We start from the raw sequence: 16,562 nt of genomic DNA on the forward strand, positions 1-16,562 counted from the left end.
TAACCTTTACCTGGTAAAGGTTGGGTGCTAAGTTACTTAGTGTGTGGGCACCCTGGCACTAGCCAAGGTGCCCCCACATTGTTCAGGGCCAATTCCCCGGACTTTGTGAGTGCGGGGACACCATTACACGCGTGCACTACATATAGGTCACTACCTATGTGTAGCTTCACAATGGTAACTCCGAATATGGCCATGTAACATGTCTAAGATCATGGAATTGCCCCCTCTATGCTATCCTGGCATTGTTGGCACAATCCCATGATCCCACGGGTCTCTAGCACAGACCCTGGTACTGCCAAACTGCCTTTCCTGGGGTTTCACTGCAGCTGCTGCTGCTGCCAACCCCCCAGACAGGTTTCTGCCCTCCTGGGGTCCAGCCAGGCCTGGCCCAGGATGGCAGAACAAAGGACTTCCTCTGAGAGAGGGTGTTACACCCTCTCCCTTTGGAAAAAGGTGTCAGGGCTGGGGAGGAGTAGCCTCCCCCAGCCTCTGGAAATGCTTTCATGGGCACACATGGTGCCCATTTCTGCATAAGCCAGTCTGCACCGGTTCAGGGACCCCTCAGCCCTGCTCTGGTGCGAAACTGGACAAAGGAAAGGGGAGTGACCACTCCCCTGACCTGCACCTCCCCTGGGAGATGCCCAGAGCTCCTCCAATGTGCTCCAGACCTCTGCCATCTTGGAAACAGAGGTGCTGCTGGCACACTGGACTGCTCTGAGTGGCCAGGGCCAGCAGGTGACGTCAGAGACTCCTTCTAATAGGCTCCTTCAGGTGTTACTAGCCTATCTTCTCTCCTAAGTAGCCAAACCCTCTTTTCTGGCTATTTAGGGTCTCTGCTTTGGGGATTTCCTTAGATAACGAATGCAAGAGCTCATCCGAGTTCCTCTGCATCTCTCTCTTCACCTTCTGCCAAGGAATCGACTGCTGACCGCGCTGGAAGCCTGCAAAACTGCAACAAAGTAGCGAAGAAGACTACTGCAACTCTGTAACGCTGATCCTGCCGCCTTCTCGACTGCTTTCCTGGTGGTGCATGCTGTGGGGGTAGTCTGCCTCCTCTCTGCACTAGAAGCTCCGAAGAAATCTCCAGTGGGTCGACGGAATCGTCCCCCTGCTACCGCAGGCACCAAAGAACTGCATCACTGGTACCCTGGGTCTCCTCTCAGCACGACGAGCGAGGTCCCTTGAATCCAGCAACTCTGTCCAAGTGACTCCAACAGTCCAGTGACTCTTCAGTCCAAGTTTGGTGGAGGTAAGTCCTTGCCTCCCCACGCCAGACTGCATTGCTGGGAACCGCGACTTTTGCAGCTACTCCGGCCTCTGTGCACTTCCGGCGGAAATCCTTTGTGCACAGCCAAGCCTGGGTCCACGGCACTCTAACCTGCATTGCACGACTTTCTAAGTTGTCCTCCGGCGACGTGGGACTCCTTTGTGCGACTTCGGGTGAGCACCGTTTCACTCCTCTTTGTAGTGCCTGTTCTGGCACTTCTGCGGGTGCTGCCTGCTTCTGAGAGGGCTCCTTGTCTTGCTCGACGCCTCCTCTGTCCCCAGACGCAATTGGCAATATCCTGGTCCCTCCTGGGCCACAGCAGCATCCAAAAACCCTAATCGCACGACTTGCAGCTAGTAAGGCTTGTTTGTGGTCTTTCTTCAGGAAAACACTTCTGCACGACTTTCCACGGCGTGCGGGATCCGTCCTCCAAAGGGGAAGTTCCTAGCCCTTGTCGTTCCTGCAGAATCCTCAGCTTCGACTGTCCAGTAGCAGCTTCTTTGCACCCACAGCTGGCATTTCCTGGGCATCTGCCCATCTCCGACTTGCTTGTGACTTTTGGACTTGGTCCCCTTGTTCCACAGGTACCCTCGACTGGAAATCCATTGTTGTTGCATTGCTGGTTTGTGCCTTTCCTGCAGAATTCCCCTATCACGACTTCTGTGTCCTTTGGGGAACTTTAGTGCACTTTGCACTCACTTTTCAGGGTCTTGGGGTGGGCTATTTTTCTAACCCTCACTGTTTTCTTACAGTCCCAGCGACCCTCTACAAGGTCACATAGGTTTGGGGTCCATTCGTGGTTCGCATTCCACTTTTGGAGTAAATGGTTTGTGTTGCCCCTATCCCTATGTGTCCCCATTGCATCCTATTGTAACTGTACATTGTTTGCACTGTTTTCTAATACTATACTGCATATTTTTGGTATTGTGTACATATATCTTGTGTATATTTGCTATCCTCATACTGAGGGTACTCACTGAGATACTTTTGGCATATTGTCATAAAAATAAAGTACCTTTATTTTTAGTATATCTGTGTATTGTGTTTTCTTATGATATTGTGCATATGACACTAGTGGTACTGTAGGAGCTTCACTCGTCTCCTAGTTCAGCCTAAGCTGCTCTGCTAAGCTACCATTATCTATCAGCCTAAGCTGCTAGACACCCTATACACTAATAAGGGATAACTGAGCCTGGTGCAAGGTGCAAGTACCCCTTGGTTCTCACTACAAGCCAGTCCAGCCTCCTACACTTGCGCTCTGAGTAGAGCCCTGGGTAGAGTTCTCTGACTCTATTGCTCTTAGTAGAGCCTTGAGTAGAGTTCTGTGTGTCTGGTGCTCTGAGTAGAGCCTTGGGTAGCGTTCTGTGAATGTAGCGCTCTCAGTAGAGCCTTGGGTAGAGTTCTCTGTGTCTAGTGCACTGAGTAGGACCTTAGGTACAGTTCTGTGTGTCTAGTGCTCTCAGTAGAACCTTGAGTAGAGTTCTGTGTGTCTTGCCCTCTGAGTACAGCTTTAGGTAGAGTTCTGTGTGTCTAGCCCTCTGAGTACAGCTTTAGGTAGAGTTCTGTGTGTCTTGTGCTCTGAGTAGAGCCTTGGGTAGAGTTCTGTGTGTCTTGTGCTCTGAATACAGCCTTGGATAGGGTTCTGTGTGTCTAGTGCTCTGAGTAGAGCCTTGGTTACAGGTCTGTGTGTCTAGCGCTCTGAGTACAGCCTTGGGTAGAGTTCTGTTTGTCTAGTGCTTTGAGTGAAGCCTTGGGTAGAGTTCTGTGTGTCTAGCACTCTGAGTAGAGTCTTGGGTAGAGTTCTGTGTGTTTGGTGCTCTGAGTAGAGCCTTCAGTGGAGTTGTGTGTTTGTCTAGTGCTCTGAGTAGAGCCTTGAGTAGAGTTATGTGTGTCTAGTGCTCTGAGTAGAGCCTTGAGTAGAGTTCTGTGTGTCTAGTACTCTGAGTAGGGCCTTGGGTAGAGTTCTGTGAGTCTAATGCTCTGAGTAGAGCCTTGAGTAGAGTTCTGTGTGTCTAGCGCTCTGAGTGCAACCTTGGGTAGAGTTCTGTGTGTCTAGAGCTCTGAGCAGAGCGTCGGGTAGCGTTCTGTGTGTCTGGTGCTCTGAGTAGAGCCTCGGGTAGAGATCAATGTGTCTATTGGTCTGAGTTGAACCTTGGGTACAGTTCTGTGTGTCTAAGGCTCTCAGCAGAGCCTTGGCTACAGGTCTCTGTGTCTAGGGCTCTGAGTACAGCCTTGCGTAGAGTTCTGTGTGTCTAGTGCTCTGAATTGACGCTTGGGTACAGGTGTGTGTGTCTAGCGCTCTGAATAGAGCCTTGGGTAAAGGTCTGTGTGTCTGGTGCTCTGAGTACTCCCATGGTTAGAGTTCTGCGTGTCTGCCCCTCTGAGTAGAGCCTTGCGTACAGTTCTGTGTGTCCAGCCCTCTGAGTAGAGCCTTGGGTACAGTTCTGTGTGTCCAGCCCTCTAAGTAGAGCCTTGGGTACAGGGCTGTGGGTCTAGTGCATTCAGTAGAGCATTGGGCAAAGTTCTGTGTGTTTAAGGCTCTCAGTTGAGATTTGGGTTGAGTTTTGTGTGTCTAGCCCTCTAAGAAGGGTCTTGGGTAGAGCTGTCTGTGTCTAGCCCTCTGAGTAGAGCCTTGGGTACAGGCCTGTGTGTCTGGCCCTCTGAGTAGAGCCTTGGGTAGAGTTCTGTGAGTCTAGTGCTAGGAGTACAGCCTCGGGTAGAGTTCTGTGTGTGAAGCGCGCTGAGTACAACCTTGGGCAGAGCTCTGTGTGTATAGTGCACTAAGTTGAGCCTTGCGTACAGTTCTGTGTGTCTAGCCCTCTGAGTACAGCCTTGGATAGAATTATGCATGTGTAGTGCTCTGATTACAGCCTTGGGTATAGTTCCATGTATCTAGCCCTCGGAGTACAGACTCGGGTGGAGTTATTTGTGTCTAGCTCTCTGAGTAAAGCCTTGGGTAGAGTTATGTGTGTCTAGAGCCCCGAGTGGAGCCTTGAGTAGAATTCTGTGTGTCTAGAGCTCTCAATACAGCCTTGGGTAGATTTCTGTGTGTCTATCGCTCTGAGTTGAGCCTTGGGTACAGCTCTGTGTGTCTAGCCCTGCAGGTACAGCCTTGGGTACAGTTCTGTGTGTCTAATGCTCTGAGTAGCGCCTTGGGTACAGTTCTGTGAGTGTAGCGCTCTGAGTAGAACCTTGGGTAGAGTTCTGTGTGTCTAGTGCTCTCAGCAGAAACTCGGGTAGAGTTCTGTGTTATAAGTGCACTGAGTAGGGCCTTGGGTTGAGTTCTGTGTGTCCAGTGCTCTGAGTAGGGCCTTGGGTAGAGTTCTGTGAGTTTAACGCTCTCAGTAGAGCCTTGGGTATAGTTCTGTGTTTCTAGCCCTCTAAGTACAGTCTTAGGTAGAGTTCTGTGTGTCTATTGCTCTGAGTAGAGCCTTGAGTAGAGTTCTGTGTGTCTAAGGCTCTCAATAGAGCCTTGGTTACAGGTCTCTGTGTCTAGGGCTCTGAGTACAGCATTGGGTAGAGTTCTGTGTGTCTAGTGCTCTGAATTGACCCTTGGGTACAGGTGTGTGTGTCTAGCGCTCTAAATAGAGCCTTGGGTAAAGGTTTGTGTGTCCGGTGCTCTGAGTACTCCCTTGGTTAGAGTTCTGTGTGTCTGGCCCTCTGAGTAGAGCCTTGGGTACAGTTCTGTGTGTCCAGCCCTCTGAGTAGAGACTTGGGTACAGTTCTGTGTGTCCAGCCCTCTGAGTAGAGCCTTGGGTACAGGGCTATGTGTCTAGTGCATTCAGTAAAGCATTGGGCAGAGTTCTGTTTGTTTAGGGCTCTAGGTTGAGATTTGGGTAGAGTTTTGTGTGTCTAGCCCTCTAAGTAGGGTCTTGGGTAGAGCTGTCTGTGTCTAGCCCTCTGAGTAGAGCCTTGGGACAGGCCTGTGTAGAGCCTTGGGTAGAGTTCTGTGAGTCTAGTGCTAGGAGTACAGCCTCAGTAGAATTCTGTGTGTCTAGCGCTCTGAGTAGAGCCTCAGTGTAGGAGGCTGGACTGGCTTGTAGTGAGTACCAAGGGGTACTTGCACCTTGCACCAGGCCCAGTTATCCCTTATTAGTGTATAGGGTGTCTAGCAGCTTAGGCTGATAGATAATGGTAGCTTAGCAGAGCAGCTTAGGCTGAACTAGGAGACGTGTGAAGCTACTACAGTACCACTTAGTGTCATATGCACAATATCATAAGAAAACACAATACAAAGTTATACTAAAAAATAAAGGTACTTTATTTTTATGACAATATGCCAAAGTATCTTAGAGTGTACCCTCAGTGAGAGGATAGGAAATATACACAAGATATATATACACAATAGCAAAAATATGCAGTATAGTCTTAGAAAACAGTGCAAACAATGTATAGTTACAATAGGATGCAATGGGGAAACATAGGGATAGGGGCAACACAAACCATATACTCCAAAAGTGGAATGCGAACCACGAATGGACCCCAAACCTATGTGACCTTGTAGAGGGTCGCTGGGACTATTAGAAAATAGTGAGAGTTAGAAAAATAACCCTCCCCAAGACCCTGAAAAGTGAGTGCAAAGTGCACCAAAGTTCCCCTAAGGACAAAGAAGTCGTGTTAGAGGAATAATGCAGGAAAGACACAAACCAACAATGCAACAACTGTGGATTTCCAATCTAGGGTACGTGTGGAACAAGGGGACCAAGTCCAAAAGTCACAAGCAAGTCGGAGATGGGCAGATGCCCAGGAAATGCCAGCTGCGGGTGCAAATAAGCTTCTACTGGACAGAAGAAGCTGCGGTTTCTGCAGGAACGCAAAGGGCTAGAGACTTCCCCTTTGGTGGACGGATCCCTCTCGCCTTGTAGAGTCGTGCAGAAGTGTTTTCCCGCCGAAAGAACGCCAACAAGCCTTGCTAGCTGCAAATCATGCGGTTAGCGTTTTTGGATGCTGCTGTGGCCCAGGAGGGACCAGGAGGTCGCAAATTGGACCAGGAGAGAGAGGGGACGTCGAGCAAGACAAGGAGCCCTCTTAGCAGCAAGTAGCACCCGGAGAAGTGCCAGAAACAGGCACTACGAGGATGCGTGAAACGGTGCTCACCCGAAGTCGCACAAAGAAGTCCCACGTCGCCGGAGAACAACTTAGGAGGTCGTGCAATGCAGGTTAGAGTGCCGTGGACCCAGGCTGGACTGTGCACAAAGGATTTCTGCCGGAAGTGCACGGAGGCCGGAGTAGCTGCAAAAGTCGCGGTTCCCAGCAATGCAGTCTAGCGAGGTGAGGCAAGGGCTTACCTCCACCAAACTTGGACTGAAGAGTCACTGGACAGAGTTGCTGGATTCGAGGGACCTCGCTCGTCGTGCTGAGAGGAGACCCAAGGGACCGGTAATGCAGCTTTTTGGTGCCTGCGGTTGCAGGGGGAAGATTCCGTCGACCCACGGGAGATTTCTTCAGAGCTTCTAGTGCAGAGAGGAGGCAGACTACCCCCACAGCATGCACCACCAGGAAAACAGTCGAGAAGGCGGCAGGATCAGCGTTACAGAGTTGCAGTAGTCGTCTTTGCTACTATGTTGCAGTTTTGCAGGCTTCCAGCGCGGTCAGCAGTCGATTCCTTGGCAGAAGGTGAAGAGACAGATGCAGAGGAACTCCGCTGAGCTCTTGCATTCGTTATCTAAAGTTTCCCCAGAGACAGAGACCCTAAATAGCCAGAAAAGAGGGTTTGGCTACTTAGGAGAGAGGATAGGCTACTAACACCTGAAGGAGCCTATCAGAAGGAGTCTCTGACGTCACCTGGTGGCACTGGCCACTCAGAGCAGTCCAGTGTGCCAGCAGCACCTCTGTTTCCAAGATGGCAGAGGTCTGGAGCACACTGGAGGAGCTCTGGACACCTCCCAGGGGAGGTGCAGGTCAGGGGAGTGGTCACTCCCCTTTCCTTTGTCCAGTTTCGCGCCAGAGCAGGGGCTAAGGGGTCCCTGAACCGGTGTAGACTGGCTTATGCAGAATTGGGCACATCTGTGCCCAAGAAAGCATTTCCAGAGGCTGGGGGAGGCTACTCCTCCCCTGCCTTCACACCATTTTCCAAAGGGAGAGGGTGTCACACCCTCTCTCAGAGGAAGTCCTTTGTTCTGCCATCCTGGGACAAGCCTGGCTTGACCCCAGGAGGGTAGAAACCTGTCTGAGGGGTTGGCAGCAGCAGCAGCAGCAGCTGCAGTGAAACCCCAGGAAAGGCAGTTTGGCAGTACCAGGGTCTGTGCTACAGACCACTGGGATCATCGAATTGTGCCAACAATGGCAGGATGGCATAGAGGGGGCAATTCCATGATCTTAGACATGTTACATGGCCATATTCGGAGTTACCATTGTGAAGCTACATATAGGTATTGACCTATATGTAGTGCACGCGTGTAATGGTGTCCCCGCACTCACAAAGTTCAGGGAATTGGCTCTGAACAATGTGGGGGCACCTTGGCTAGTGCCAGGGTGCCCTCACACTAAGTAACTTTGCACCTAACCTTTACCAGGTAAAGGTTAGACATATAGGTGACCTATAAGTTACTTAAGTGCAGTGTAAAATGGCTGTGAAATAACGTGGACGTTATTTCACTCAGGCTGCAGTGGCAGGCCTGTGTAAGAATTGTCAGAGCTCCCTATGGGTGGCAAAATAAATGCTGCAGCCCATAGGGATCTCCTGGAACCCCAATACCCTGGGTACCTCAGTACCATATACTAGGGAATTATAAGGGTGTTCCAGTAAGCCAATGTAAATTGGTAAAATTGGTCACTAGCCTGTTAGTGACAATTTGGAAAGAAATGAGAGAGCATAACCACTGAGGTTCTGATTAGCAGAGCCTCAGTGAGACAGTTAGGCACTACACAGGGAACACACACATATAGGCCACAAACTTATGAGCACTGGGGTCCTGACTAGCAGGGTCCCAGTGACACATAACAAACATACTGAAAACATAGGGTTTTCACTATGAGCACTGGGCCCTGGCTAGCAGGATCCCAGTGAGACAGTGACAACACCCTGGCATACACTCACAAACAGGCCAAAAGTGGGGGTAACAAGGCTAGAAAGAGGCTACTTTCTCACACTCAGTTAGAGTTCTGTGTTTCTAGCCCTCTGAGTACAGCCTTGGGTAAAGTTCTGTGTGTCTAGCGTTCTGAGTACAGCCTTGGGTAGAGTTCTTTGTGTGAAGCGTGCTGAGTACAGCCTTGGGTAGAGTTCTGTGTGTCTAGTGCTCTGAGTACAGCCTTCGATACAGTTCTGTGTGTCTAGTGCTCTGAGTACAGCCTTGGGTAGAGTTCTGTGTGTCTAGCGCTCTCAGTAGAGACTTTGGTACAGGTCTGTGTGCCTAGCACTCTGAGTACAGCCTCAGGTAGAGTTCTGTGTGTCTAGCCCTCTGAGTAGAGCCTTGGGTAGAGTTCTGTGTGTCTAGTCCTACGAGTAGTGTCGTGGGTAGAGTTCTGTGTGTCTAGTGCTCTGAGTACAGCCTCGGGTAGAGTTCTTTGTGTCTAGAGCTCTGAGTAGAGCCTCTTGGTAGAGGTCTGTGTGTCTGGTCCTTTGAGTAGGGCCTTGGGTATAGTTCTGTGTGTCCAGTGCTCTGAGTAGGGACTTGGGTACAGTTCTGTGTGTCTAAGGCTCTCAGTAGAGCCTTCAGTACAGTTTGTGTCTAGTGTTCTTAGTAGGGCCTTGGGTAGAGTTCTGTGAGTTTAACGCTCTCAGTAGAGCCTTGGGTATAGTTATGTGTGTCTAGCCCTCTAAGTACAGCCTTAGGTAGAGTTCTGTGTGTCTATTGCTCTGAGTAGAGCCTTGAGTTGAGTTCTGTGTGTCTAGCTCTCTGTGTACAGCCTTGGGTAGAGTTCTGTGTGTTTAGTGCTTTAAGTATAGTCTTGAGTAGAGTTCTGTGTGTCTAGCACTCAGAGAAGAACCTGGGGTAGCGTTGAATGTGTCTACCACTCTAAGTAGAGCCTTGAGTAGAGTTCTGTGTGTTTTGTGCTCTGACTACATCCTTGGTTAGAATTCTGTGTGTCTAGAGCTCTCTGAATACAGACTTGGGTAGAGTTCTGTTTGTTTAGTGCTTTGAGTATAGTCTTGAGTAGAGTTCTGTGTGTCTAGCACTCTGAGAAGAACCTTCGGTGGCGTTCAGTGTGTCTAGCACTCTAAATAGAGCCTTGGGTAGAGTTCTGTGTATCTAGAGGTCTGAGTACAGCCTTCGGTAAAGTTGTGTGTGTCTAGCGCTCTGAGTACAGACTTGGGTACAGTTCTGTGTGTCTAGTGATCTGAGTAGGGCCTTGAGTAGAGTTATGTGTGTCTAGTGCTCTGAGCAGAGCCTTGGGTACAGGTCTGTGTGTCTAAGGCTCTCAGTAGAGCCTTGGGTACATGTCTGTGTGTCTAGCGCTCTGAGTAGAGCCTTGGGTAGAGTTCTGTGTGTCTAGCCCTCTGAGTACAGCCTTCAGTAGTGTCTTGTGTGTCTAGTTCTTTGAGTAGAGCTTTGGGTGGAGGTCTCTGTGAGTCTGTTGTTAGTATTTGACTGAGTTAAGGGTGTAAAAGGCCACTATACCTCTTCTCTGTGGGACTGGACATGGTACACTGCCAGCATCACCGTAAGCTGTAGTTCACCTTTAAACGTGCCTCTTCTTTCAATAACAGGTCCTGAGGAGATGTCACCAGTCGCATCACTGGGCATCAACGAGGAGGGAGAGACCTACCCCATGGACATCCAAGAGTACCGGTCAGCTGTAACTGATGGCAGCCCTTCTGGTGAGTAGAGAACTCTACAGTGCTTCGAAGCATCTTCAAAGTGCACAAGTTTTACACATGCTGTCTCTGCGTCTCCTGCCCCATCTTGTCATCGGATGAGGTGTCTCCTTGAATACCAAAGCTTAGATTCCTGTCACCAGAAAAGGCAGTGAAGAGTATTATTTTTGTTAAGGGTGCCAGGGACCCTTCAGCATAGTGTTTGACAGAACAACTGATAGGTTTTGCAGATACAAATACATTCAACATTAATGTCCAGAGTAAAGGGGAGGAAATGATTGCGAGAAACCCTTAGGTTCCAATTCCCACTGGTACTGATCCTATGCGCCACATGTTTTAAATGCTTGTGAACATGCTCTTACAGGACTCTTCTCACTGTTTTAAGGCCCCTTGACGGACCGGCCTTCTAGGGGACCTAGTGGCCAGTCTTACAGTGATATCTCTGTGTTCACATTCTAATGCAGTCTGCGTGTGCGCAGGCTTCACTCAGGTTTATGTGGCTCTCAGACTTAAGTAGAGTTTGATAACCCGTAGGGTGTACATTTGGGACGTCTTATGGTGCATTTGAGGTTTCACCCTGAAATCAAGTGCCTTTTATCTGCCTCATAATCGAGCTCATGCTTTTTACACTTGGATTCAGTTGCTGCAATAAATGCCTTGAAATCCAGTTTGCATCTTGAGTCCTGCCTTGGTATGTGTGTTACTGAGTAACTGAGTGAAAGGGGTATGATCTGTTCTCCACGACTTCCCTGAGGGGTCAGAGTGTCTTTAGGTTGCCACAAATCACTACTACCCACGATTGAGGTGGGTGATGTACTGCGGGGCTAACCAGGAATTAGAGCAACAGCTTCCAGACAATGTGGGGTTGACTCAGTCTCCCACACTTGGTGGTGTTGCTGCCCTAAACACGCAGTCTTATTACCTTAATAAGAGCCACAAGACAGTAATGTAGCCCACAGACTCCCCATGGCTGTGTCTTTGGACAAAAGATACCTTCTCCACAGACGAGCAAAGGTGACATCAGCATCTCACTTATGAGGCATCTCAGTAACCTCTTCAGGTGACCTACAGAATCCAATGCCTCCTTCATGCACATGACTTCCACACTGCAGCCAGGATCTGCCTTATTCACGACTCACAGTCTCAAGAGAATACTTCCTATGGTGCACTGTTTCACAGCAGACAACTAACCCGTCCTTTGTTTTATTATCCTACAGGTTATGGAAGCACCAAAAGGAACCGAAAAGTCAGCAATATTTCAAAATGTAAAGATAAGTTGATACTTTGCGAATCTACAGCACAGAAACTGAAATCAAACATAGCGCAGAGCATTACTGAGAGAAAGCATTCTGTGAGCCAGATGTGGGCGGGAAGTTATGAAGCGCAGAGAGAGGAGAACCCCGAACATCTGCAAAGTGATTGCATTCAACTAGCACATTCCAGTTTTCATCAGGCAACACAAAATGTTCCGTCTTCTGAAACATATGACGCATGTGAAGGCACTATGAGAAACCATGTTTCACACAAACCAGTCCCTCTGCAGAGCTGCCGACCATATCCTAGTCCTGAAGAAGAGCGGGTCTACCCGAAGGACAGCCGAAACGGGCGTCCACAAGCACTTAAAGTAAACGGGAAGTATACATGTACCGAATGTGGGAAAAGTCTCTCGTCAATGACTGCTCTTACCAGACACGAGCGAATACACACGGGAGAGAGGCCATTCCACTGTGCCATATGTGGTAAGACCTTCAACCAGAATGGAGCTCTTCACCGGCACCAAAAACTTCACACTGGCGAGAAACCCTATCAGTGCAACCTGTGTGGGAAAAGCTTTAACCTCAAACACAACCTTGTGGGACACCAGAAAATACACACAAGACTGCAACAAAACTATGAAACTGATGGGTAGTAGAAGCTGAAATGCCACAGTACCAGAGAGAAAATGGATCCAAGAGACCAGCAAAGTATTGAACAGGTGGGGTATTCGAATATCAGTCTGTGTGAGGCTAAAACACTACACCTACTGGTGAACACTGAGTAATACACTAGAAGTATCAGTTACCAATGAGTGATACACTGTCTGCAGGAAGACACATATTGAACATGAACCTAAAGAGATCAATGAAATCTACCCAGTGTCATGGACACAAGAGTCATTTCACGCCACGATTCACGGCCCACGTTGGCACACTGGCCACAAAAGTGAAACAAGGCGAGCACACAAAGAAGCTGATTTTGGGCCAGCCAAGGTTGGAGCTGGAGATCTGGAAGTGATTTGTAAAAGCAAAAAAGCACAAGACCTGCTATGAGATGGGGCACAGTTCTGCTAAATTACACACAGAAGGTAACTGCAAGACAACAATTTGTAGTGTGATGCTTGACAAACACACTTCCACAAGTTGGAGAGCAGATGGACTCATGGGCTGATTTTAAGAATGAACAGAAAAGTCATAAAATACTGCCCAATACAAGTGAGTTCCAGAGGTTCAAACATCTTGGAGAGAACTAAGAGGTGTAAAAGGGCAAACATCTTCAACGTGTCACTCAGTGATCACTGTAAATGAGTTCACTTCACTCCACCTTCTAGCAGTTACTTGGCACATGCAAGAGTTCAGAAGATTTTAACCCGGACAGTGCACCTGTCCCTACTCACAGCTGCTCCGGACGTGGGTTCGGAGAGGTTGACTTGTGTATATTCTGTGGGCATGCGCTGCCTAACACCTGATTCAAAAAAGAGGGTTGAAAGTAATGGGAAGGCAGAGATTGCTTCACCCTGAAAACGGGTTTTGGAGATAATTGTAGTAAAATAGATTTTTTTTCCAGTTTCTGATTAACTGAAAAACAAATAGAGGAAAACACCACTGGTGTTGAGGGGGGTAGTTTTAGGGGGGTTGTTTAGGGCGAGACATCCCCAAATAAATGCATTCTTGACTTGGTAGTTGGGGTGTCCTGATTTCATTAAGCGGCTGTAACTTGTTTAGTTGTTTGATCAGGAACTTAAGTATATAGATTCCCGTGTTTACCACACTTGTAGTAAATCTGCACCCATAGAAGTAATCCTTGAGTAGATGAAATGTACACCTTTTTGGAAGTCACAAGCATTGGCAGTAGTAGGATTAGAAAGCGGCACCAGTCTCTAGTTGCCAGGTGTAGGGGCTGGGATGAATGTTTGCAAATAGTCTAACCACTGGCAATCATTAGGGGCAGCGTGCCAGCCCATTGTTCTTTGCCCCCATGCCGCTCGAGACAGACGGCCTGATTTAGGAGTTAGAGGACAGAGACAGACAGGTTTTCGGAGGACTTTATGCCAGTCACCCTGCGGGCATGTCTATACATTAGCAGGCACCACAGTCATGGACGTTCATGCCAACGTAGGGAAAGTTTGACAGGTGGCTCCATTAGGCATGATGGCTGGCCATCAAATTTGTCCAAAGTTTTATTTTATTTTTTATCAAGAAGCTCCTAAAGTGGGAGTTTGTTTTTGAAAAATAAAACACGAATGACAGCCACACCAGAGGGGTTTTGTCACAGAATGGGGGGGTAGTATTTTCCTACACCAGGAAACACCTGACATGGCAGGCGGTCAGATGGCTTACTTCCGACAGCCACAATGAAGTTTTACACGGACGGAGTAAAGTGTACTCTATCAACATAAACCTTGCCGCCTGCCCAACTCAAAATCGGGCGGATGGACCTTGGGTGTGGGCGACATGATATTGGGCCACTGCTGCAATGAGGTACCTGGGGCAGCAAACCTCAGCCCAATTAATGAGAATCAGTACCGACCCTGCTCCTCATGGGTACAGTCCACCCCAAACCTTGACCCACCGCTTCCTGAGATGGGAGATTTCAGATCCAGGTTCCCCAGATCTCACTGACTGAGCTGTGTCTTCACAATGGGAAAAACTGACATCCACTGGTTTGACAACTCCCTGCAGTTGCATGCGGTGCCACATGAGGGCGACAAAGCACTGCAAGTCACGGCGGTCACTGGTTTCTGTTTCTCGCCTCTTCACTCCAGTCCTGCACAGTTCTGTAACATAGCTAAACAGATGTGACCTTTGCAGACCAAGCAAGGGAGCAAAGGTAACTGCGGAGAAGGAGCTAGATGGAGCCCTCGCAGCATGTGTGCAGTTGAGGCCTACAACACCACCACTGCAGCCACCACCACTGCAGCCAATGCTACTGCAACCACTGCAGCCAGTGCAGCATAGCCTGTGTAGACACTGCAGCAACCACCAGTGCAGCCACCACCACTGCAACCACCACCAGTGCAGCCACCACAGCCACAGTCAGTGTAGCCACTGCAGCCACCAACACTGCAGCCACCACCACTGCAGCCACAGTCTGTGTCGCAACTGCAGCCACCACCACTGCAGCCACTGCTGCTACCACCACTGCAACCACCACCATTGCAGCCACTGCAGCAACTACCACTGCAGCCACTACCACTGCAGCCACCACCACTGCAGCCACTACCGTCACCACCACTGCAGCCAATGCTACTGCAACCACTGCAGCCACCACCACTGCAGCCAATGCTACTGCAGCCGGTGCAGCATAGCCTGTGTAGACACTGCAGCAACCACCAGTGCAGCCACCACCACTGCAACCACCACCAGTGCAGCCACCACAGCCACAGTCTGTGCAGCCACTGCAGCCACCAACACTGCAGCCACCAACACTGCAGCCACAGTATGTGTCGCAACTGCAGCCACCACCACTGCAGCCAACACCAGTACAGACACCACCACTCCAGGCACCACCACTGCAGCCAATGCTACTGCAACCACTGCAGCAACACCACTCCAGGCACACCAGTGCAGCCACCACCACTGCAGCCACTACCACTGCAGCCACCACCACTGCAGCCAATGCTATTGCAACCACTGCAGCAACTACCACTGCAGCCAGTGCAGCATAGCCTGTGTAGACACTGCAGCAACCACCAGTGCAGCCACCACCACTGCAACCACCACCAGTGCAGCCACCACAGCCACAGTCAGTGTAGCCACTGCAGCCACCAACACTGCAGCCACCACCACTGCAGCCACAGTCTGTGTCGCAACTGCAGCCACCACCACTGCAGCCACTGCTGCTACCATCACTGCAACCACCACCATTGCAGCCACTGCAGCCACTACCACTGCAGACACTACCACTGCAGCCACCACCACTGCAGCCACTACCATTGCAGCCACTACCATTGCAGCCACTGCAGCCACCACCACTGCAGCCAATGCTACTGCAACCACTGCAGCCACTACCACTGCAGCCAGTGCAGCATAGCCTGTGTAGACACTGCAGCCACCACAAGTGCAGCCACCACCACTGCAACCTCCGCAGCCACAGTCTGTGTAGCCACTGCAGCCACTAACACTGTAGCCACCACCAGTACAGACACCACCACTGCAGCCAGCACCACTCCAGGCACCACCATTGCAGCCACCGCCGCTACCACCACTGCAGCCACCACAACTGCAGCCAATGCCACTGCAGCCACCCCCACTGCAGCCAATGTCACTTCAGCCACTACCACTGCAGTCAATGCCACTGCAGCCTCTACCACTGCAGTCAATGCCACTGCAGCCGCCACCAGCCACTGCAGCCAATGCCATGGCAGGCACTGCAGCCACTGTCACTGCAGCTACCACCACTGCAGCCACTACCACTGCAGACACTGCCACTGCAGCCAATGCCACTGCAACTACTGACGCCACTACCACTGCAGCCAGTGCTGCCATAGCCTGTGTAGCCACTGCACCCACCACCAGTGCAGCCACCACCACTGCAACCACCACCAGTGCAGCCACCACAGCCACAGTCAGTGTAGCCACTGCAGCCACCAACACTGCAGCCACCAACACTGCAGCCACAGTCTGTGTCGCAACTGCAGCCACCACCACTGCAGCCAACACCAGTACAGACACCACCACTCCAGGCACCACCACTGCAGCCAATGCTACTGCAACCACTGCAGCAACACCACTCCAGGCACCACCACTGCAGCCAATGCTACTGCAACCACTGCAGCAACACCACTCCAGGCACCACCAGTGCAGCCACCACCACTGCTGCTACCACCACTGCAACCACCACCACTGCAGCCACCACCACTGCAGCCACTGCTGCTACCACCACTGCAACCACCACCATTGCAGCCACTGCAGCCACTACCACTGCAGCCACCACCACTGCAGCCACTACCATTGCAGCCACCACCACTGCAGCCAACACCAGTACAGACACCAAAACTCCAGACACCACCACTGCAGCCAATGCTACTGCAACCACTGCAGCAACAACACTCCAGGCACCACCAGTGCAGCCACCACCACTGCAGCCACCGCCACTGCAGCCACTACCACTGCAGCCACCACCACTGCAGCCACCACCACTGCAGCCACCACCACTGCAGCCAATGCTACTGCAACCACTGCAGCCAGTGCAGCATAGCCTGTGTAGACACTGCAGCCACCACCACTGCAGCCACCACCACTGCAGCCACAGTCTGTGTCGCAACTGCAGCCACCACCA

General features: G+C 50.6%; 1 protein-coding gene across 2 annotated transcripts in view; it reads left to right on the plus strand.

Moving 5' to 3' along the window:
- The window catches only part of LOC138287220 (zinc finger protein 2-like), a 282,495-nt gene extending 269,532 nt beyond the window's left edge, over positions 1–12,963 (plus strand). For both annotated transcript variants that reach the window (XM_069227577.1, XM_069227576.1), the window contains exons 7-8: positions 9,918–10,028; positions 11,243–12,963. In XM_069227577.1, the coding sequence (XP_069083678.1) occupies positions 9,918–10,028; positions 11,243–11,934 (803 nt within the window). In that variant the 3' untranslated portion in view covers positions 11,935–12,963. The remainder of the gene's footprint in view (positions 1–9,917; positions 10,029–11,242) is intronic.
- Positions 12,964–16,562: the final 3,599 nt, after the last annotated feature.

Source organism: Pleurodeles waltl, chromosome 4_1, assembly GCF_031143425.1.
Source record: "Pleurodeles waltl isolate 20211129_DDA chromosome 4_1, aPleWal1.hap1.20221129, whole genome shotgun sequence".
NCBI lineage: Eukaryota > Metazoa > Chordata > Amphibia > Caudata > Salamandridae > Pleurodeles > Pleurodeles waltl.